General features: G+C 40.7%; 2 protein-coding genes and 1 pseudogene across 3 annotated transcripts; 1 reads left to right on the forward strand and 2 right to left on the reverse strand.

The window, feature by feature from the left end:
- Positions 1–229: 229 nt before the first annotated feature.
- Positions 230–10,578, reverse strand: LOC124152957. 2 transcript variants are annotated; one of them, XM_046526044.2, is made up of 5 exons: positions 10,306–10,578; positions 6,761–7,085; positions 4,123–4,358; positions 3,257–3,755; positions 230–2,383 (listed from the first exon to the last, which is right to left on the reverse strand). In XM_046526044.2, the coding sequence occupies exons 2-5, from the start codon at positions 7,083–7,085 to the stop codon at positions 1,647–1,649; spliced, it is 1,797 nt and encodes a 598-aa protein (XP_046382000.2). In that variant the 5' UTR covers positions 10,306–10,578; the 3' UTR covers positions 230–1,646. The 2 variants fall into 2 exon arrangements, with proteins under 2 accessions (XP_046382000.2, XP_046382001.2); XM_046526045.2 differs by lacking the exon at positions 230–2,383 and having other exon boundaries at positions 3,629–3,755; positions 4,119–4,358.
- A 1,679-nt stretch (positions 10,579–12,257) lies between these two features.
- On the forward strand, positions 12,258–12,998 carry LOC125380891 (soluble scavenger receptor cysteine-rich domain-containing protein SSC5D-like). The gene has a single exon (XM_048396650.1). The coding sequence runs from the start codon at positions 12,258–12,260 to the stop codon at positions 12,996–12,998; it is 741 nt and encodes a 246-aa protein (XP_048252607.1).
- A 1,023-nt stretch (positions 12,999–14,021) lies between these two features.
- Positions 14,022–24,414, reverse strand: LOC124152956 (annotated as a pseudogene).
- Positions 24,415–25,636: the final 1,222 nt, after the last annotated feature.

Raw genomic sequence — 25,636 nt, forward strand, 5'->3', positions numbered from 1 at the left:
TGATGCCACACAAACATCATTACATGCTTTGCATAGAGAACGAACTACATCACATCCAAAATGGCTGTGGACCCACTTTTGGCACCTGGGTCCATTTCCACAAAGTTGGTTGGTTTGTTTGTTGTTTTACGCTGAACTCAGCAATATTCCAGCTATATCATGACGGTCTGTAAGTAATCGACTCTGGACCAGACAATCCAGTGATTGATATCACGTCATCGATCCAAACAATTTGAATACAATGACATGCATCAAAGTCAGCGAGTCTGACTACCTGATCCATTTAGTCGCCTTTTACGTCAAGCATGGGTTGCTGAAGACCTATTCTACCCTGAATCTTCACGGGTCATTTCCACAAAGCGATGTCTGTTGCAGATCTATGTAGAAGTTCGTGGCTTGCATCTGGAATTTGTCCCCAGCAACCCATGCGTGTCGTAAGAGGCGACTAATGGGATCGAGTGGTCAGACTTGTTGACTTGGTTGATGTGTGTTATTGTGTCCCAATCACTGGATTGTCTAGTCCAGGGTCGAATATTTCCAGACTGCTGTCATAAAGCTGGAGTGTTACTGTGTGTGGCATTAAACAACAAACAAACTAACAATTATCTTAGCTGTTAAAGCACTTTGTGGAACACTGCCCATGTTAACAGGCAGATCTGTTTGGGTTTACCTGATGCTAAATATTACATCCTATATGCATAAGATCACAGTGATATTCACTGCCATTGGACTAAAAACAGTATTGACATTGGAACTAATTAAACTGAAATGTACTAAGATCTATCTGATGTTTCTGTTCCGATACAAAATACAATCAATGTTCGTACAGTCCATGTCAAATTTGGATTAAGCAAAGAAAATCAATGTATAATAAGCATACGGCATCACACATCATTGTGTTGTATTTGCTTCTGATACAGCAGTAGAACATCATTGAATCCATTACCAAGTCACAGGACGCGCATGAATGTTAGCAAAGTTACACAAACCCATTCTTGGCGTAAGAAGTGACTAATTGGATTTGGTGGTCAGGCTTGCTGACGTGGTTGATACATGTCATCGATCTCAATTGCATGGATCGATGCTCATGCTCAATCACTGGATTTTCTGGTCCAGGCTTGATTACAGACCGCTGTATATATAGCTGGAATATTGCTGAGTATGGCGTTAAAGAACAAACAATCAAACAAACAAACAAATACATCCTGGTCAGGTACAGTCTTTCTAGTAATGTCGGACTTCGTACTACAGTTGATCCATGTGCCAGGACTTGACTTCTTCATTCCATTTAACGTTGCTGACGACAAGCTACTGTCACTGATATTGGCCAGTCAGGATGAGGAGGTTGGGGTTGTCTATCTCCTATTTGTCGAGTGTATGGTTTGTCAGAATGGACCACCAATTCTTTATGCTTGTTGTCCAAGCAGACAAACATTGGAATTGGTTGATGTGGCTTGGTGACTTGGCTGATGATCATTTCAGACCCAGACAAGATAGGACATAACCACTGATTTGCCCGGCCCAGACTCAAATCTTACATACTTGTGGTGTCAATGGCACACCCTTTTGACCAAATAGTACACTGAGAATCAAACTGGTCCTTAGTAATGACAACTGTTGAGTACTAATTCTCTTATCCAACAACTTTACCCAGTTGATATATCATCAGGAATCGTCTCTCTGAAGAATAGTGGTTTTCTCAGTGTACTTTCAATGTGTGGACTCTGTTTCCACATACCCCAGAGTTTCTGGCAGCTAATTTCTGCTGCAAGGTGTGTCATGCAGGTGACAACATCAATATTATTTGAATGTCTGTCCATCAATTCAGTAAACTTCTTCACCCATAAAGTTCCACTAAATTCATCATCACCAATGACATTAAATCCCGGTGCTGTAGCCTGAAGCACAAGAAAGTCAGCTTCACTTGGGACAGTAGTATCATTTCCAGTTCCACTTCCTGGCTTGACACCCGACATGAAATTGGTCCCCTGCCCACATGGTATCAAAAACACTTTTGGTTTACCTGACAGAGTCGGGCATCGCGATGCATTGAACAAATCTTTCAGATCTTGGAAAGGCACTGGTGCTGCTTTTGCATCAAGAACACACTGACGATAACCTATTATCTTGGTTTCAGTGTAGATGACACACACAAAAGCATCAAACTGACTATGATCCATCTGCGCAACACTGTCCAACAGTGTTTTCATACGTTTTTTAGAAATATTTGTATGGAGTCGAGTATCAAAATCGAGCTTCTGAAATGTTCTGTACAGTTTGGCAGCATCCTTTTCAAAATAGCGGTGTAATTCAGCATGTGGATTTGATTTTGGATTACAAATGATAATTGCAATGCCCTTAGGGGTTGAATGAACTTGATATTCTGAAAAAATAAAAAAGAGAGCATTATTGATCTCCCAGGGTGCCATGCTTTACATAAGAGGGATCAAACGATTATGTTGATTTTGAACCAGTGAAAGATATTCTCACTTATACATCTTCAAACAATAAGCCTTATAGCATGCCTTCCATAAAACCTCATTAACTGTGTTTTGAAACACATGGTAATGGTATAGAATTGCGTTATGAGTGATATTTTCCATCAGTGAGATGCAAAAGGGTAACAATTCGAGAAGAGCAGATGGTTAACGTGTATCTGCCAATTTGATATCTCTTTAACACAATTATCAAATCCATTTGGCCGAATCTTACTATTCATTTTCATTTTCACACTAGAATACTTTAATTCCAGGGCCAAGTTGTCCAAAGCGATCATAGCGCTACATATGTTAAAGTAAGAATTGTAACGATAATCTTGGCGCTTAGGTCGCTTTGAGGAAGTGGATCCTGGATTATTATTTAAAAAAATCCAAAAGGATGCTGCTATGAACCTTATCCAAACAGGAAGGACATGATAATGGATCAATCAATTGCAAAATCCTTCATTTAAGCAAAAGCTATAACATCTTGGTTTTCCAGCCTGTAACTGTGGACCTGTATTTTGATGAAAGGTTGTCATGTCATCTAAAAAGATCCATTTTTGAGGTGGTTAAACCATTGGACTGACACTCTGGGTCCGATGCCCAATTAGGTTATAATGTGTCAATACGATTCTTGCTGTCCGCAAACATGACATTACTCGAATATTGCTGAAATATTGAAAAATGTAAATGAATATAGTATTGTCATTGTGACACTTTATGCAGGTTTGGGGAGATTTAAATGTGAAGATTGATTATTTAAATTATGTACATACCCGTTTGTGATAATGTTCCTGATGCAAACGAGACACTTGTTTCAAACAGAGATTCCAGATCAGACAGACGTCCTACATCACTCCTAGCGACATCTGCAGACTCTTTGTCTGTCGAGCAGCTGTCATTTCCTTCCTTCAGGGATGAACAATTGCATCTGAGGTCAAGTTTGTTTTGGTGCTGAAGTTGTTTGTATATTTGCGGATAGCTTGTTTTTATTGCTTCAGCAACGTGATTCAAGTTGGTTATTTTAGCAAACAGGTATGACCACTTTGTGGTATTGGATGTTTGTGTGTTTCTCAGTTCTTGGTAATCGTCTGCAGATATTACTCCGTCTTTTGAAAGATGTTGAGCAAGGTGCTTGACTTGGACATTTTCCCTCATATTGCAAACAGCACATACATAGGTCCTTGTTGGTACGGTCTTCAGATGTTGTGCTGTTTGACTTAACTTCTTTGCAACGTCTGGATACTCTACCCCAATTGCTGGTATGAAGTTATTCTGTAAAAAAACCACGAAATGAGAACTTGCGACACATAAAAAAAACCCATTCTTCTCAACAGACGTAAGGCTTTATGGCATTGGTTTCAGACATGTAAGAGTGAGTGAGTGAGTGAGTGAGTGAGTATGGTTTTATGCTGCTTTTAGCAATATTCCAGCAATATGACTGCGGGGGACACCAGAAATGGGCTTCACACATGGTACCCATGTCGTCAATCGAACCCGGGTCTTCGGCGTGTCGAGCGAAGCTTTAACCTCTCAGCAACCCGACCGAAATTCATTCGCACTCTATAGAACATAGTATGCTACCAAATATCTATTTTAACAGGTGGTCTTTCAGACGATTAGTCATAAAACACCTACCTACCATCAAAGTTGAATAAGAAAGTCGACCTCTCATGAGATCCAGGAAGGCATCCTTTCGTCGCCGGGATGTGGGATTCATGGCGATTATGCTTTCACGTTCGTCGTCTGTGAGAAGCTGATCTTGTATCAGTCTGTCCAGAATGTATGTGCCTTCGATGCTTACATCGTTGAGTAGATCATGATGACATAGTTTGAACAACTCCAAATGGATGTGGTCTGCATCCTCGATATCAGTGCCTGAATGATCAATACTATGTCTGGTCAGGACAGTTTGTCAAAATGAAAGCAATATGTGAAATACTGGACTTCCTCATTGATAACATCTGTGTAAAATATGGGGTAAGACATTCCCTTCTTGCGGATCTGTTTCTTTATGCACATGAATCGGGATTTCTGCTCAAATTGGCAAAGTCAAGACAAAATTGTTTATCTTAAGCTCCAGTTATATCGATGATCTGATATCGTTCAAAAACCATCAAATAGCCAATTCCCTTCCACTGATTTACCGACTTAGAACTAGAAATAAATGAAACCAATGAGACCGCCTCGTCTGTTTCATATTTAGATTTATGCATAGAGATTCAAAACAACTTCCATAAGACTGTATAAGAGGGATGACTTCAACTTTACAATTGTCAACTTTCCCGTCATGTCGAGTTATATTCGAACATATTTGGTGCCTACATATCACAACTTCTGAGGTACAATGGGCTCTTCTAACCGAGATCTCAAAGTGCGTCATACAACTCTTGTTCAAGGAGTTGTTTGATAAAGGTTACAACAATCAAGGCCTCAGCAAAGTTTTTAAAACATTTTTCGGTAGACATGTGGGTGACATTTCCAAATTCGATGCATCAATGACAAAAATAATGTCCGATGTAATGATTCCCTATTTTGACTTGTACCACATGTTCCCGTGGGTTTTCAGGTGAGCAACTGCCTTGCCTTTGCATGTGTTTGTGAAGGGTGCCACCGGAGGGGCAGGATACTCTGACCTTTTCGTGAATACCTTGTATTGGGACTACATAGTGATTCATCAACACATTCTTTCGATATAGCCTACATCCGACGCTGCTCATGATTATAAACATGGTTTTGTGGCTTTTATTTACAGGAAACACACCAAATATACAAACTTTGTTTACCGAATGGAACATGAATTCTGTAAAAAAAGCATTTTCTCCTGCCAAGACAAGTAGCTATCACATTCTAATAATGCACGTACATCATGTGACGGTCCTTTCTTCGTGCATTTCGAATGTTAACACGTGTACACCTTTCCCGCAAAATGTCATAACCATATGAAGTGGCCATAGGCAATCGTCGTAACTAGGGGTACGTCACGTGCCGTACCATGGTGTAAGTACTGATATCCAGGTCTCGAGGCTGATCTCTTGGACACACTGAATACCCTCGCTACAGCGAACCAGCTGCTTCCAATCGTCCGAAGACGTTATTGTGCACAAGTTTGTCGGGCATGACGTTGAAGTTGGATAATCTCCTCACTTTCATAGCCCTGTTCATAATGTTGACGTACCGATCTCGTTCGCCGGACACCCCGGCCGTGTCATACCAAAAGAGGGATAAAGATGTTACTATTTGTTTCCCTGCCTGGCGCTCGGTAAGGGGCTAAAACAAGGACTGGTCGGCTCGAAGACAGCATACTGGGTCGGAGTGGGGTATTCGTGTTAAACTGTGGTATAGTGTCTCAGTGGGCTAGCACTATAAAATCGGACTAGTACAAACACACAAACGCATGCACGCACTCACGCACTCACGCACGCATGCACGCACGTCTCTATATAAATGCAATACTATTGAACGCGACGTTTAACCACATTTCACCTCACCAATTCATATTTAGCATTGATGTTTTGTATTTACTTGAACTAGGTCAGTGTGATTTCACCACAAAGCTCAGTAGCATTTATCAATAATGTCGAGTCAACAGCAAAGAATTGTGTGAACATTAAAACTGCCCTGCACTGTGTTGCAAAACATATTTCTGAAACGTTGTTTCTGTACTTATAAACAGTAGAAACTCTGCACTTGTACACAACAGACGCAATTCAAAATTAACACATTGTATTTTTGTTCCAACAAATAAGTACATGCCCTATCGTGTCACTGAAAGTTCTGGTCCATCACTTGATTCCAGACCGCCGTCGCATGGCATGAGTACTTCTGTGCGGCGTCAGACAACACTTACTTGGGTACTTGTGTGAGTGGCGGGTGCTACCTGTAGGGCAGGACATGCTTCCCCTTTTCGCAAACACCCGGTGTCACCACTGAGTTTCAATGATGAATTCGTTTAATTGTCACCGATATTTTAACGCCCAATTCAATCTGTTTCTTTGGAAAATAGACTGGTTATTTTCTAGCATTGACGTTTTATATTCACAATCGTGTATGTGCTAATATTTTTCATATATGTACATCAATATTACTATGTAATTTTAGGGAGTATAAATGGCATTCGTCTTCGTTAAAACTCGTATCAACATATAGACATAGAGGTTACTTTTTGTAAGTGTTACATTATCAGACTCATGTTTATGTAAATAAAAGGACACCGTTTTCCTGCCATCTAAGCATTGTCACAACAAACACATTCGGAATTAACTGCCTCTTCTACTTACCTTCATTTTCACTTTGATCAATTTCTAGTTCTGTTCTTTTATTCCGAAAGATTTGCATCAAAAGATGTTCCATATATATCATTTGGTGACATATCTGTATCAGTCCTTCTTGGTCTAAATCTGGCTTACAGAAGTCTTGATGGTAGGAACTAATCCGCTCCTCAACGTTATGAAGTCCTGTCTCTAAGGTTTTGTCTAGTTTGTCTAGAATTTGTCTCCTTAATTCCAACGGGACATCACCAAGAGCAGCCTGGGTCTGAGATATCAGTTCACTGATGTACCTGTTTCTTGCACCTTCCAGAGGGGAGACTCCAGAACCTGCCATCTAGAAAATAATAATCAAGGATCTCTGTAGAGTAGAATGGGCTGTGATAGGTGATGCATGACGTGGATGTTATGAGGGTGAAACCACCGACATGTGCATCATGCTGACAAACCAAGAATCACATGCATCAGGTCATGCATGAAGTTAATTTTATATGATTGATTTGGCAAACCAACATTTTCTTACCAAAGAAACATTGGATTATAGAGTAACCTCCTCGCAACTCGAAACGATGGGTTTCCCCCCAAATGAATTGTGTTGAAAGTCCCCAGTCTAAATACATTAACACTCGAACGTCATTCTGCAAATACAAACTATTGTTTTTTTATTTATCTTCACTGATGGATATATACTGTCAAGAGTAAGGTTAAGAACCTTTTGCAATCTCATAAAAGAACCAAGTTTAATTCTGCCAATAAATATCCTCTATTTATTATATACTTCAGTGTGAAAGACTGAGTTTTCTGAAGTTGAGAAAAGTGATATTTTCATTACAGTCAACATAACACTTGATATTTCACTGCAGTGAACATAACACCTGATATTTCACTGCAGTGAACATAACACGTTGACGGAACTATGTTGGCCTACACGAGACAGCTCGTACACAAACTGTTGATTTACGTCAGTTCAACGTTGACAAGTCATATAATGACAGATAGTCATTTATGTAGTTAATACCGATTCTTACCGTTTGTTATTTTGTTGAAAATGATTTGTATTAAACTGTGAATTTCTCTTCTGATTTGTCATTCGATACTTTACGTTTCGCAAAGCGCCATTTTGTACTCCCATTCTTATTGATAAGTTTCTATATGAATTCGGGCTGTGGGGTAGTCTTGTGGTTAAAGCGTTTGATGGTCATACCGAAGACCCGGGTTCGATTCCCCACGTGGGTACAATGTGTAAAACCCATTTCGGTTGTCCACGGCCGTGATATTGCTGGAATATTGCTAAATCCGGCGTAATTATATCTTTATGCATATGAATCAGAATTTCTGCCCGGACTGGCAAATTCAACACAAAGCTATCTGGCCAAGAAATTTAATTTAAGCTTCACGATCATGAACTGTTATCATGATCTGATAACGTTCAATAATAGAAAAAAACCAAAACCTCCAACTGATTTTCCCACCTGTCACATCAAAATAGAGCTGAACAACTACAGAACATGCCTTCATTCGTTCACTTTAAACTGTACTGTGTTGTGCGATCTACAAAACATGCCTTCATTCGTTTACTTTAAACTGTACTGTGTTGTGAGATCTACAGAACATGCCTTCACTCAAGGGAAGAGGGTATATCGATGTCAACGTCTTTGTTATGAGGAACACATCGTTTCGGTGTATATGTTTACTCTTTCATCAGGTTGATGAAGGAGTAAGCATATACTCAGAAAAGTTGTGTTCCTCATAATGAAGAAGTTGACATCCATATAGTCTCTTCCTTATGTGTATCAATTCGAAATGCCTTTCAAAGACCTGATGCCTGCGCTCCTTCACTTTAAATTGTATGGTGCTGTGAGATCTACACAACAGGCCTTCACTCGTTCACTTTAAGCTGTCCAGTTTTGTGAGATCTACAGACCAGGCCTTCACTCGTTCACTTTTAACTATACTGTGTTGTGAGATCTAAATAACAGGCCTTCACTCGTTCCCTTCAAACTGTGTGGTGTTGTGAGACCTACAGAACAGGCCTTCACTCGTTTCTTGAACTGTCCTGTTTTGTGCAATCTACAGACCAGGCCTTCACTCGTTCACTTTAAAGTGTACTAAGTTGTGAGATCTATAGACCAGGCCTTCACTCATTCACTTTAAAGTGTACTAAGTTGTGAGATCTGAAGACCAGGCCTTCACTCCTTCACTTTAAAGTGTACTAAGTTGTGAGATCTACAGACCAGGCCTTCACTCCTTCACTTTAAAGTGTACTAAGTTGTGAGATCTATAGACCAGGCCTTCACTCCTTCACTTTAAAGTGTACTAAGTTGTGAGATCTACAGACCAGGCCTTCACTCCTTCACTTTAAAGTGTACTAAGTTGTGAGATCTACAGACCAGGCCTTCACTCCTTCGCTTTAAAGTGTACTAAGTTGTGAGATCTTAAGACCAGGCCTTCACTCCTTCACTTTAAAGTGTACTAAGTTGTGAGATCTACAGACCAGGCCTTCACTCCTTCACTTTAAAGTGTACTAAGTTGTGAGATCTGCAGACCAGGCCTTCACTCCTTCACTTTAAAGTGTACTAAGTTGTGAGATCTGAAGACCAGGCCTTCACTCCTTCACTTTAAAGTGTACTAAGTTGTGAGATCTACAGATCAGGCCTTCACTCGTTCATTTTAAAGTGTACTGTGTTGTGAGATCTACAGATCAGGCCTTCACTCGTTCACTTTTAACTGTACTGTGCTGTGAGATCTACAGACCAGGCCTTCACTCCTTCACTTTAAACCGTGCTTTGTTATGAGGGCGGTCGGGTAGCCTAGTGGTTAAAGCGTTCGCTCGTCACGCCGAAGACCCGGGTTCGATTCCCGACATGGGTACAATATGTGAAGCCCATTTCTGGTGTCCCCCGCCGTGATATTGCTGGAATATTGCTAAAAGCGGCGTAAAACCATACTCACTTACTCACTTTGTTATGAGATCTACAGAACAGGCCTCCACTCGTAAACTTTAAACTGTATGGTGTAAATTTTGTTGTGAGATCTACCCTGCAGCATTATTGACTGTTCAGCAGTTACTCGTCAATAAGGTAACGTTTTACTTCCCGCTGACCCAATGCTGTCAATATATGTTACAACGCTAATGTCCATATAGAGCAGTATTCATTTAGGAATACAACACAGTAATGGCTTGAGTGGCGGAGAGGGAGATGCTATCGCGGGACGGGTACACGCACTGTGCATCTGTATTGTGTTACACTGATAAACAGGTAATGTCACCGCCACCACTGTGCTATTTAGGACAATGTGTCACGATGAATGTTGGGTTTACAACAAAGCGGATTTCATCTTACATACTTATCAAATAAATATAATGTGGTATCTGTGACATTTTCGTAGAGGTGAAAGATGACAAGGTTTAATATTTCTAAAAGAAAATGGAGGTCTAGTTTGATATGTAACACAATAAGACTACATGGGTTCGACAACAAGATAGTTACTGCTAAGCAGCGGAACTGTTGTTATCCTTCGGTCTGAAATAGGATCAAATCTAAAGTTACCCTTACCTTCAGTGGTAGAACATGAAGCTGCAAGGTATGGTGTTACGTGAAACGCCCGGGCACATGTAAGACTTCCTGGTTGGATCCAGCCCGGCAGACTGACTGATATCAACTTGCGTGATCCACGTGATATGTTTATCTTGATACCGCATGCCTCTGTTACACACCTGCACAGCACAACCTTATTACGGGTGTGGCGGGTTTTCTTCCTGGTGCGGACCACCTCCGTGGTCTAGTGGTAGAGCGTCCGCCCGGAGTGGGGTATTCATGTTAAACTGTGGCATGGTATCTCAGTGAGCTAGCACTATAAATTGGCATCAGTCCGGACTAGTACAAGCATCCACACAAACACACACGTACATGCACGTCACTATATAAGTGCAATAATCTTGGACGCGATGTTAAACCCCATTTCACTTCTCTTTCTGATACGACTGAGTGTCAGTGTCGATGTCGATAAGTTGACATATATGAATTCACTTCTTGCTTCGGGTCAGTTCACAATTGATTCTCTACAGGAGCAGTCAGGCATAGCGCTCCTCTGTGTACACAGCTAGACTTGGTTAGTGCTCTTCAGTAAAGGGTTCAAGGTTTGCAAGCTATAGGTTGTGTATTGGTATTGTCCGTCAGTAAAATTAGTTCTCACAAGGGAAACATGTCAGAAGTAAGTACTTATCAAATACAAGGGCATTCCTTCCATCACACATTAGGTGAGGTACAAGCACTACTGTTCCTTGCATTATTCAATACTGTAAAACACTCTTATCTTAAAGAATCATGTATAAAGAATCAAATAATAATATTTATTCCTTCAAGAACAAAATGAAAAAGAACAAAACCTGAAAAACGTTTATGGAACTAGAGAACATAACTATATCAACAGCAATAAGCAACAGAAATATCTTAACAATATCTGGAAGCATCAGTAAATTATCCTTAATCTGTGCAGCATGTTCATTGACAAAAACACAGAACAGGAAGGAAGGGTATTTTGATAAATATAGCACAGTAATTTACCCATTTGAAAGAAACAATGACCTTTTTGAAATCTACAACAATTGCTTAAAAATTCCTCCTGGTCTCTGCGTGTATTTGTAAATAATCGCATTTACTATAAATATATTATCTGTGGTTGAGTTATCGTGTCTAAAACCTGCGTGTTCTTCCGAAATTTTATCTAATGAATCTGACCAAAAGGTAAGCTTTTTATTGATAATAAAAACAAATATTTAGCTCAAAACACTCAGAGGGTAATTAAACGAAAATTGTTTGCATCAGCACACGATCCTGATTTGTGTAGTGGAATAATCACACCAATAGCCAACTCTTTTGGACGTTTCTAAAATCAAATTGAAGTATTCAAAACGGTTATAATTTCTCCATATTTCTGCACAAGGGCCTATAGCTGCGTCAGTTTTACTTGCTAAATTGCACGTTCTGAATGGCAAGTGAATTTCTGGCGCAGTATCCTCCCATTAGCGTGACGTCATAACGATTGTTTATCAGTACCAATGTTTTGTGAATATGAACATGTATTATTTCGGACGATTGTACTGGAGACAGTGCTATCACGACGAATGAGGTTTGACTGTTTTTAATATAGCACAAAACGGTTTTCTGGGAACATCTTTCCTTTGAATTAATTTACAATATCAGACAATAATCATGCTTTTGAATCTGTATTCCATTATTATTGACCCTGGAATAATGCATGATTTATTGTAACCTGATTAGTAGAGTATAGAATACAAAACGCTAACGCCAGCAATTAACCAATCTCGATTATCAGCGGAAACAGATGCCACTGAGCATAAAATGCAAAATGATGCTAAAATACATATGAATGGATCACTACTTGAAACTACCGTGCACGTCAGTCCATGAGGAAAGTTATACTTTCTGTTACACCTTCCCAAACGTCCTTTCCATCCACCCATCAACAACGCCCCAGTCAACACATGCCCATCACCCCGACCACCCCACCACCGATCAACAACGCCCAAGTCAATACATGGCTCCCATCCCGCAACACCCAACCACCCATCAATAACCCCCCAGTCAATACATGGCCCCTTCCCAACATCAGCCCACCCATCCATCAACAACGCCCCAGTCAATACATGGCCCCCTCCCAACATCAGCCCACCCATCCATCAACAACGCCCCAGTCAACACATGGCCTCCATCTCGCAACACCCAACCCACCCATCAACAACGCCCCAGTCAATACATGGCCTCCATCCCGCAACACCCCACCCACCCATCAACAACACTCCAGTCAACAAATGTCCGTCACCCCGAACACCCCATCCACCCATCAACAACACATCAGTCAACACATGGCCCCAACCCCGAACACCCCACCCACCCAACAACAACACTCCAGTCAACACATGACCAACACCCCAAACACCCCACCCATCCATCAACAAAACCCCAGTCAACACATGGCCTCCATCCCACAACACCCCACCCACCCATCAACAACACTCCAGTCAACAAATGTCCGTCACCCCGAACACCCCATCCACCCATCAACAACACATCAGTCAACACATGGCCCCAACCCCGAACACCCCACCCACCCAACAACAACACTCCAGTCAACACATGACCAACACCCCAAACACCCCACCCACCCATCAACAAAACCCCAGTCAACACATTGCCCCAACCCCGAACACCCCATCCACCCATAAACAACTCTCCAGTCAATACATGACCGACACCCCAAACACACAACCACTCATCAACAACACCCAAGTCCCGCAATAAGGCAAGATCCTATATATAAAAATATCAGTATTACTGGTAAAAATTGAATATTTATCTATGTTATTTACCATTAACTAAGCATTGACAATGATCAGAAATATCTGAAATTAGTGCATTTGCTTGTCCAACTGCGGTTGGCTGATGTGATTGAGTAAAAGAATTTGATTTGTTTCTGAAGGTTTCAATTTCTGTTTCTATTTATCAACAAGTGAACGTTCACATGATCATGGAGGACTGAAACCCACAGTTGAGTGTCTAACACTGTCATTGTTTTAGATTCTCAAGCAATTTTACATATGCTGGTAATCATCATAAAGAAAATATTGTACAACAGTAGATGACATGCCATTTGGTAATAAAAATACCACAAACTTGTTTTATAAAAATATGTTGCCTTTTTCAGCATTTTGCCTGAGTGCACTTGTACAACAGAGAAAAAGTCATCTTTATCTTTGGTTATTTCTTGAGAATAGGAGCCGACAATATGAACTTTAGCTTGAACAGCTGGTACTACAATCAAGGGACACCCAGTGTGTATTCATAATTAGACAAAAAAACCACACACAAGTATAAGATAAAACAACACACACACAAGCATTAGATAAAACATGTACAAAAGTATGGCACAAAAGGGGATTTTGATCACAGAACAAATTTAAGTAACTGATAGTATGGATGATCAACTTGCATTGCTACCAGTACATATCCAAATTCTTGATGCCACACAAACATCATTACATGCTTTGCATAGAGAACGGACTACATCACATCCAAAATGGCTGTGGACCCACTTTTGGCATCTGGGTCCATTTCCACAAAGTTGGTTGGTTGGTTTGTTGTTTTACGCCGCTCTCAGCAATATTCAATCTATATGACGGCGGTCTTTAAATAATCCAGTCTGGACCAGACCATCCAGTAATTGATATAATGAGTATCGATCCACGCAATTGGGATCGATGATATGCTTCAACCAAGTCAGCGAGCCTGAACACTCGATCCCGTTAGTCGCCTTTTACGTCAAGCATGTGTTGCTGAAGACCTATTCTACCCCTGATCTTCACGGGTCATTTCCACAAAGTGATGCCTGTGGTAGATCTGTGTAGAAGAATGGGATTTGCATCTGGAATTGGTCCCCAGCAAACCATGCATGTTGTAAGAGGCGACTAATTGGATCGAGTGGTCAGGCTTGCTGACTTGGTTTATGCATGTCATTGTATCCCAATAACTGAATTGTCTAGCCCAGAGTTGAATATTTCAAGACTGCTGTCATAAAGCTGGAATGTTACTGTTTGTGGCGTTAAACAACAAACAAACATACAGTTATCTTATCTGTTAAAGCATTTTTTTGTGCAACACTGCCCATGTTAACAGGCTAAACTGTTGGCAAACAAACAAATACATCCCTGTAACCTGGTCAGATACATGCCACTTTGAGGATCAAGTCAAGTCTTTCAAGTAATGTCGGACTTTGTACTACAGTTGATCCATGTGCCAGGACTTGACTTTTTGATTCCATTGAACGTTGCTGACAACAGAAGCTACTGTGACTGGTATCGGCCAGTCAGAATGAGGAAGTTGGCGTTGTCTATCCCCTATTTGTCAGAATGGACCACCAGTTCTTCATGCTTGTTGTCCAAGCAGACAAACATTGGAATTGGTTGATGTGGCTTGGTGACTTGGCTGATGATCATTTCAGACCCGGACAAGATAGGACATAACCACTGATTTGCCAGGCCAAGACTCAAATCTTACATACTTGTTGTGTCAGTGGCACATCTTTTTGACCAAATAGTACTCCGAGAATCAAACTGGTCCTTAGTAATGACAACTGCTGAGTACTTATGCTCTTATCCAACAATTTTACACAGTTGATATATCATCAGGAATCATCTCCCTGAAGAAAAGTGGTTTTCTCAGTGTACTTTCAATGTGTGGACTCTGTTTAAATAACCCCATGAGGTCCTGGCAGCTAATTTCTGCTGCAAGGTGTGTCATGCAGGTGACAACATCAATATTACTTGAATGTCTGTCCATCATTTCAGCAAACCTCTTCACCCATAGAGTTCCATTGAATTGATCATCATGAATAACATTAAATCCTGGTGCTGTACCCCGAAGCACAAGAAAGTCGGCTTCACTTGGGACAGTAGTATCATTTCCAGTTCCACTTCCTGGCTTGACTCCCAACATGATTTTGCCCCTCTGCCCGCATGGTATCAAAAAGACTTTTGGTTTACCTGACAGAGTCGGGCATTGCGATGCATTGAACAAATCTTTCAGATCTTGGAAAGGAAGTGGTGCTGCTTTTGCATCAAGGACACACTGGCGATAATTTATTACCTTGGTTTCAGTGAGGATGACACACACAAACGCATCAAACTGACTATGATCCATCTGTGCAACACTGTCCAACAGTGTTTTCATATCTTTTCAAGAAATATTTGTATAGAGTCGAGTATCAAAATCGAGCTTCTGAAATGTTCTGCGGAGCTTGGCAGCATCCTTTTCACAATAGCGGTGAAATTGAGCATGTGGATTTGATTTTGGATTGCAAATGATGATAGCGATGCCCTTAGGGGTAGAATGAAATTGATATCCTGAAATCATAAAAAGAGCATTATAGATCTCCCAGTGTGCCATGAATTACATAAGGTGGATAAAACGGTTACATTGATTTAACACCGATGAAAGATATTCTCAATTGTAGATCTTCAAAGCATAAGACCTCATTAACTGTGTTTTTAAAAAAAACATTTGGATGGTATAACATTGCATCATGATTGATATTTACCATCAGTGAGATACAAAAGGGTAACAATTCGAGTAGAGCAGACGGTTAATGTATATATGCTAACTTTATCTCTCACACAATGATCAAAATCAGTTGTCCAAATCTAACCAAACATTTTTCATTTATTAGAATACTTTAACTCCATGGCCAAATTGTCAAAACGATCATAGTGCTACCAGTTTAAGTAAGAGTTACGATCATCCTAGCGCTACCTATGTTAGAGTTAATGTTACGATAATCTTGGCACTAAGATGGCTTTATGGAAGTGGATCCTGGACTATTATTACATATAAATCAAAATATATAGATGCTGCTATGAACCATATCCAAACTGAAAGAACATGACAAGAGATTCAAGAAAAGTCCTTCATTTAAAAAAGCAAAAGCTTTTACATCTTGGTTTTCCAGCCTGTAACTGGGTAGAGGTAATTGGAATTGTATTTTGAGGACAGGTTGTCATGTCATCTGAATGATACCTAGTCTCGATATTACATTGTAAGAATATGGAAAAGATCCGCATTTCAGGCTAAACTTTCGTCAGGGCTTTTGGGCACAACAGTGGTTAAACCATTGGACTGCCACTCTGAAGACAAGGGTCCGATGCCCAATTTGGTTATAATGTGTCAATCCCATTCTTGCTGTCCGCAAACATGACATAACTCGAATATTGCTGAAATATTGAAAAATGTAAATGAATATAGTATTGTCATTGTGAGACTTTATGCAGGTTTGGAGAGATTTGAATGTGAAAATTGATTATTTGAAATATGTTCATACCCGTTTGTGATAATGTTCCTGATGCAAACGAGACACTTGTTTCAAACAGAGATTCCAGATCAGACAGACGTCCTACATCACTCCTAGCGATACCTTCAGACTCTTTGTCTGTCGAGCAGCTGTCATTATCTTCTTCCAGGGATGAACAGTTGCATCTGAGGTCAAGTTTGTTTTGGTGCTGAAGTTGTTTGTATATTTGCGGATAACTTGTTTTGATTGCTTCAGCAACGTGATTCAAGTTGGTTATTTTAGAAAACAGGTATGACCACTTTGTGGTATTGGATGTTTGTGTGTTTCTCAGTTCTTGGTAATCGTCGGCAGATATTACTCCGTCTTTTAAAAGATATTGAGCAAGGTGCTTGACTTGGACATTTTCCCTCATATTGCAAACAGCACACACATGGGTCCTTGTTGGTACGGTTTTCAGATGTTGTGCTGTTTCACTTAACTTCTTTGCAACGTCTGGATAATCTTCCCCAATTGCTGGTATAAAGTTGTTCTGAAATAAACATAAACTGAGAACTTGGGACACATAAAAAACATTCTTCTCAACAGACTTAAGGCCGAACGGCATTGGTTTAATTCCTAATGAATTAAGATCAGTGAAAAGAGTGAGTGAGTGAGTATGGTTTTTACATCGCTTTTGGCAATATGCCAGCAATATCACGGCGGAGGACACCAGAAATGGGCTTCTCCGAATCGAACGCGGCTCTTTGGCGTGACGAGCGAACGCTGTAACCTCTAGGCTACCCGACCGCCCCAGACATTCATTCCTACTGTATTGTACATTGTATGCTACCACATATCTATTTTAACAGGTGGTCTCTCAGACGAAGAGTCATTCAACACCTACCTACCATCAAAGTTGAACAAGAAAGTCGACCTCTCATGAGATCCAGGAAGGCATCCTTTCGTCGCCGGGATGTGGGATTCATGGCAATTATGCTTTCACGTTCGTCGTCTGTGAGAAGATGATCTTGTATCAGACTGTCCAGAATGCATGTGCCTTCGATGCTTACATCGTTGAGATCCCCATTACACACTTGGAATAACTTTATGTGGATGTGGTCTGCATCATCGACATCAGTGCCTGCATGATCAATACCATGACTTGTCAGGACAATTTGTCAAAATGAAAGCAAATGCCATCTGAAGTTTACTGCGAAAACAATAACATATGTGACATACTGGACTTCCTCAGTGATACCATCTCAGTAAAAAATGGGGTAAGACATTTAATCAAGAAGCAGGCATCCATATATGCACCAATTGCGCTCAAATTGGCAAAGTCCAGACAAAGAAGTTTATCTTAAGCTTCAGATATATCGATGATCTGATATATTTCAATAACCATCAAATAGCCAATTCCCTTCCACTGATTTACCCACCTGAACTAGCAATAAATGAAACCAATGAGACCGCCTCGTCTGTTTCATATTTAGATTTATGCCTAGAGATTCAAATCAACCCCCACAAGACTGTATGACAAGAGGGATGACTTCAACTTTACAATTGTCAACTTTCCCGTCATGTCGAGTTATATTCGAACATATTTGGTGCCTACATATCACAACTTCCGAGGTACAGTGTGCTCTTCTAACCGAGATCTCAAAGTGCGTCATACAACTCTTGTTCAAGGAGTTGTTTGTTAAAGGTTACAACACCCAAGGCCTTAGTAAAGTTTTTTAAACATTTTTTGGTAGACATGTGGATGACATTTCCATATTCGATGCATCAGTGACAAAAATAATGTCCGATGTAATGATTCCCTATTTTGACTTGTACCACATGTTCCCGTGGGTTTTCAGGTGAGCAATTGACTTGCCTTTGCATGTGTTTGTGAACGGTGCCACCGGAGGGGCAGGATACTCTGACCTTTCCGTGAAAAACCTGTATGGTCACAACTACATAGTGATTCATGAACACATTCTTTTGATATCGCCTACAGTCGACTCTGCTCATGATTATAGAAATGGTTCTGTGGCTTTTATTTACAGGAAACACACCATTTATACCAACATTTTCCCGACCGAATGGAAGACGAATTCTGGAACAAAAAGTATTTTCTCCTGCCAAAATACCAATCCCCTTCTGATGCACGTACATCAGGTGACGGTCCTTTCTTCGTGCATTTCGAGTTTTAACACTGTACACCTTTCCCGCAAAATGACGAAGCCATATGAAGTGGCTATAGGCAATCGTCGTAACAAGGGGTACGTCACGTGACGTACCATGGTGTTGGTACTGATATCCAGGTCTAGAGATTGAGCTCACGGACACACTGAATACCCTCGCTACAGCGAACCAGCTGCTTCCAATCGTCCGAAGACGTTATTGTGCACAAGTTAGTCGGACATGACGTTAAAGATGGATGATCGTTAACGGACAACGGTCTTGCTAACCGAGATCTCCTCACTTTCATAGTCCTGTTCATAATGTTCACGTGCCGAACATGCACGTGAATCGATCTCGTGGTTGTCATATATTACCTGATTGTAGTATTACCTTTGGATTAGCGACTATGGTTGTCGTAAGAGGCGACCAACGGGATCGGGGGGTCAGGCTCGCTGACTTGGTTGATGCCTGTTATCGATCCCAATTGTGTGGAGCGATGCTCATGATATTAATCACTGGATTATCTGGTCCAGACTCGATTATTTACAGATCGCCGTCATATATCTGGAATATTACTGAGTGCGGCGTTACACAACAAGCAAACAAACAAACAAAAACCTTTGGGTTCTGCATTTGGTCGTTTTTTGCGTTGTGATGATTCATATTCATATTTAGCGACCGCCTCCGTGGTCTAGTGGTAGAGCGTTCGCCGGGACAGCCCGGCCGTGTCATACTAAAAGAGGGTCAAAGATGTTACTATTAAGGGGCTCAAACAAGGACTCGTCTGCTCGGAGTCAGCATACTGGGTCTGCGTGGGGTATTTGTGTTAAACTGCGGCATAGTGTCTCAGTTGGCTAGCACTATAAAATCGGACCAGTACAAGCACACAAACGCACGCACGCACGCACGAAGTCACGCACGTCTCTATATAAATGCAATAATCTTGAACGCCACGTTAAACCACATTACCTCACCAATTCATATTTAGCATTGATGTTGTGTATTTACTTGAACTAGGTCAATGTGATTTCATCACAAAGCTCAGTAGCATTTATCAATAATGCTGAGTCAACAACAAAGACTTGTGTGGACATCAAAACTGCACTGCACTGTGTTGCAAAACATATTTCTTAAACGTTGTTTCCCTACTGATAAGAAGCAGAAACTCTGCACTTGTACACAACAGACGCAATTCAAAATTAACACATTGTATTTTTGTTCCAACAAATAAGTACATGCACTATCGTGTCACTGAAAGTTCTGGTCCATCACTTGATTGTCTTGTTTGTTTCCAGTCCGCCGTCGCATGGCAGGAGTACTTCTGTGCGGCGTCAGACAACACTTACTTGTGTACTTGTGTGAGTGGCGGGTGCTACCTGTAGGGCAGGTCATGCTTCCCCTTTTCCAAACACCTGAGTTTCAATGATGAATTTATTTAATTGTCACCGATATTTTTACGCCCAACTAAATCTGTTTCTTTGGACACAATAGACACTGGTTATTCTCTAGCATTGAAGTTTTATATTTAAAAAACGTGTATGTGCTAAAAGTTTTCATATATGTGTATCAATATTACCATTTAATTTTAAGGAGTATAAATGGAATGCGTCTTCGTTAAAACTCGTATCGCCATAGTCATAGCGGTTCCTTTTTGTAAGTGTTACATTATCAGAGTCATGTTTATGTAGATAAAAAGACCCAGTCATCCTGCCATCTAAGCATTGTCACACTAAACACATTCGGAATTAACTGCCTCTTCTACTTACCTTCATTTTCACTTTGATCAATTTCTATTTCTGTTCTTTTATTCCGAAAGATTTGCATCAAAAGATGTTCCATGTATATCATTTGGTGAAATATCTGCATCAGTTCTTCTTGGTCCAAATCTGGCTTACAGAAGTCTTGATGGTAGGAACTAATCCGATCCTCAACGTTATGAAGTCCTGTCTCTAAGGTTTTGTCTAGTTTGTCTAGAATTTGTCTCCTTAATTCCAACGGGACATCACCAAGAGCAGCCTGGGTCTGAGATATCAGTTCACTGATGTACCTGTTTCTTGCACCTTCCAGAGGGGAGACTCCTGAACCTGCCATCTGGAAAATAATAATCAAGGATCTCTGTTGAGTAGAATGGGCTGTGATGGGTGCTGTAGGACGTTGATGTGGGCGAAACCACCGACATTGTGTATCAGGCTGCCAAGAGTCACATGCATCAGGGCCCTGTTCCACAAAGCGATCTTAGAGCTGTGATTGTCGTAAGCCTATGTTATAGTATGGCAGTTACGATCGTCTTAGTGCTAACATGGCTCTGTTGAACAGGAGCCAGGGCATGAAGTTAATTTCCTATGCTTGATTTGGCAAACCAACATTATCTTACCAAAGAAACAATGGATATAACCTCCTCGCAACTCTAAACGATGGATTCTTCCCCCATTGTATTGTGTTGAAAGTGAATTCACACTCGAAAACCATTCTCCAAATACAAACTACTTGTATCTTTATTTATCTTTATTGATTGATACTGTCAACAGTAAGGTTAAGGAACTTTTGCAATCTCATGAAAAACCAAGTTCAATTCTGTCACAAGTTTTAACTTTTCAACTTGGTACTACTTGTCAAAATGAAAGCAAATGCCACCTTAAGTTTACTGAGAAAACAATATGTGAAATGTTTCGGACTTTCTCATTGAAAACATCTATGTAAAATGTTTGGGCACCAATTGTACTTCCCTCCTCCTTGATAAATTGCGTTATGAATTCCTGACACATTTTATGGATAGCATATTGATCTGCTCGGACTGGCAAAGTCAAAACAAGGCTATTTGACCAAGAAGTTTAACTTAGGCTTCAGGTGTATATCGTTCAATAATTGTAAAATAGCCAAAACACTTCTACTTGATTTACCCAACTACAGAACAGTGTTGTGAGATCTTCAGATCAGGTCTTCTCTCGTTCACTTTTAATTGTACTGTGTTGTGAGATCTACAGAACATGCCTTCACTCGTCCCCTTTAAACTGTACTGTGTTGTGAGATCTACAGTACATGCCTTCACTCGTCCCCTTTAAACTGTACTGTGTTGTGAGATCTACAGAACATGCCTTCACTCGTCCCCTTTAAACTGTACTGTGTTGTGAGATCTACAGAACATGCCTTCACTCGTCCCCTTTAAACTGTACTGTTTTGTGAGATCTTCAGATCAGGTCTTCTCTCGTCCCCTTTAAACTGTACAGTGTTGTGAGATCTACAGAACAGGCCTACACTCGTTCCCTTTAAACTGTACTGTGTTGTGAGATCTACAGAACAGGCCTTCACTCGTTCCCTTTAAACTGTACTGTGTTGTGAGATCTACACAACAGGCCTTCACTCGTTCCCTTTAAACTGTACTGTGTTGTGAGATCTACAGAACAGGCCTCCACTCGTTCACTTTCAACTGTACTGTGTTGTGAGATCTACAGATCAGGCCTACACTCGTTCCCTGTAAACTGCACGGTGTTGTGAGATCTACAGAACAGGCCTACACTCGTTCCCTTTAAACTGTACTGTGTTGTGAGATCTACAGAACATGCCTTCACTCGTTCACTTTAAACTGTACTGTGTTGTGAGATCTACAGAACATGCCTTCACTCGTTCCCTTTAAACTGTACTGTGTTGTGAGATCTACAGAACAGGCCTACACTCGTTCCCTTTAAACTGTACGGTGTTGTGAGATCTACAGAACATGTCTTCACTCGTCCCCTTTAAACTGTACTGTGTTGTGAGATCTACAAAACAGGCCTACATTCGTCCCCTTTAAACTGTACGGTGTTGTGAGATCTACAGAACATGTCTTCACTCGTCCCCTTTAAACTGTACTGTGTTGTGAGATCTACAAAACAGGCCTACATTCGTCCCCTTTAAACTGTACTGTTTTGTGAGATCTACAGAACAGGCCTACACTCGTTCCCTGTAAACTGTACTGTGTTGTGAGATCTACAGAACATGCCTTCACTCCTTCACTTTAAACTGTACTGTGTTGTGAGATCTACAGAACATGCCTTCACTCGTTCACTTTCAACTGTACTGTGTTGTGAGATCTACAGAACATGCCTTCACTCCTTCACTTTAAACTGTACTGTGTTGTGAGATCTACAGAACATGCCTTCACTCGTTCCCTTTAAACTGTACTGTGTTGTGAGATCTACAGAACAGGCCTACACTCGTTCCCTTTAAACTGTACGGTGTTGTGAGATCTACAGAACATGTCTTCACTCGTCCCCTTTAAACTGTACTGTGTTGTGAGATCTACACAACAGGCCTACACTCGTTCCCTTTAAACTGTACGGTGTTGTGAGATCTACAGAACATGTCTTCACTCGTCCCCTTTAAACTGTACTGTGTTGTGAGATCTACAAAACAGGCCTACATTCGTCCCCTTTAAACTGTACTGTTTTGTGAGATCTACAGAACAGGCCTACACTCGTTCCCTGTAAACTGTACTGTGTTGTGAGATCTACAGAACATGCCTTCACTCCTTCACTTTAAACTGTACTGTGTTGTGAGATCTACAGAACATGCCTTCACTCGTTCACTTTCAACTGTATTGTGTTGTGAGATCTACAGAACAGGCCTTCACTCGTTCCCTTTAAACTGTACTGTGTTGTGAGATCTACAGAACAGGCCTTCACTCGTTCACTTTCAACTGTACTGTGTTGTGAGATCTACACAACAGGCCTTCACTCGTTCCCTTTAAACTTTACTGTGTTGTGAGATCTACAGAACAGGCCTTCACTCGTTCACTTTCAACTGTACTGTGTTGTGAGATCTACACAACAGGCCTTCACTCGTTCCCTTTAAACTGTACTGTGTTGTGAGATCTACAGAACATGCCTTCACTCGTTCACTTTAAACTGTACGGTGTTGTGAGATCTTCAGAACAGGCCTTCACTCGTTCCCTTTAAACTGTACTGTGTTGTGAGATCTACAGAACATGCCTTCACTCGTTCACTTTCAACTGTACGGTGTTGTGAGATCTACACAACAGGCCTTCACTCGTTCCCTTTAAAGTGTACTGTGTTGTGAGATCTACCCTGCAGCATTAATGACTGTTCAGCACTTTTATATAAACACTCGTCAATTAAACAACGTTTTACGTCCCGCTGACCTAATGCTGTCAATATATGTGACAACACTTGAGTAGCGGAGAGGGAGGTACTACCACGGGACCGGTATAGCACTGTACAACCGCATTGTGTGACACAGATAAACAGTTAATATCCGATGCTATTTTAGGAAAATGTGTCACGATGAATCTTGGGTATACGAGAAAGCGGATTTCAAACATTTGACATACTTATCAAATAGATTGTATGACGTTTTCTTTGAGGCGAAAGATGACAAGGTTCAATATTTCTAAAACAAGATGGAGGTCTAGTTTGATATTTGTTACACAATAAGACCACAGGGTGCCGATGACAGGATAGTTACTGTTGAACATCATAACCTGTTATTCGTTGGTCTGAAATCAAATCTAAAGATACCCCTACCGTCAGTGCTAGAAAACGAAGCTGCAATTCCTGGTGTTACATGAAACGACTGGGCACATGTAAGACTTCCTGGTTGAATCCACGTTGGCAGATTGACTGACATCGACTTGCGTTATCCACGTAAATTCACACATATGACTTCACTTCCTGTTTTAGTCAGTTCACAATAATTCTGTACAGGAGCCATCATAGTGCACGCAGCTAGACTTGGTTGGCGCTCTTCAGTAAAGGGTTCAAGGTCTACATACTGTAGCTTCTCCTATTAAAGTATTGATTATGTGTTTTGGTAGAAGCATAGTTATCAAATACAAGTGGATTCCTTCCAACACACAATGGGTGATGTACAAGCCCTACTGTACCTGGCGTTATTTAATACTCTCAAACACTCTTATCTCACAAGTACAAAGAATCAATAATACGTTTCCTTCAAGAACAAAAGGAAAGAAAACAAAACCTGACCCAACAACTCGAAATTCTTGAAACTTCCATTGATTTTTTAATTAATTTTGATAATTTGGAAGATGAAAGAATTTTTTTTAGTGGAAATAAGGAAACGAATAAGGAATCTAGAACAAAGTGGATTATGGATGGTGAAAGAGTTGGCAGTTTTCTCTGTAACCTTGAGAACAGGACTTTTGTCAGCTGGTCTATGACTCATTGGGAATTAAATGATGGCTCCACATTGCTAAATTCAAGTGACATTAGTGCTGAAGCAGCCAACATGTAAATGAATCTATACAGTAGTAATGAACACATGGTAATGGTACAGAGCTCTGATCTGAAATATCTGTTGGACAGAGATTCTCTCACGTTTTAAAATAAAAATGAAGTGAAAGAGATGAAAGATGATGAAGTGGCAAAAGCTCTCAAGAATATGCCTAACCAGCAATAGCTCAGGTTTGGATGGCATTCCCACTGAATTTCATAATTTCGTTTGGAAACATATTTGCCAGTTTTTTGCGATCATTGAATTATGGCTCAAACCAAGGTGAACTCTCCCTTATTCAGAAACAAGGGGTCATTGCCTGTATTCCAAAGGGGGATAAGCCTGAACGGTTCATAACTAACTGGAGGTCCATATCACTATTGAATGTTTCATATAAACTGGCAGCTTCATGCATTGCAAATTGGATAAACTCAACATTGGCATTTCTTGTTAATGAAGATCAGGCTGGCTTTGTGGCAGTTTGCTATATTGACTTAATACAGAACGGGACGACGCCTGACATCACCAGTACCGGAATTGACGAAATGCACCCTAGACGACCACTAACTAGTGGCAGCATTATCCAGCTTATACACTCCTGTATCTTCGTAGTCAGTGCTGATGATGTGGAATTACTACTTGATGGTAGTCAAT

This window comes from Haliotis rufescens, unplaced genomic scaffold, assembly GCF_023055435.1.
Source record: "Haliotis rufescens isolate VD_foot unplaced genomic scaffold, xgHalRufe1.0.p SCAF_16, whole genome shotgun sequence".
NCBI lineage: Eukaryota > Metazoa > Mollusca > Gastropoda > Lepetellida > Haliotidae > Haliotis > Haliotis rufescens.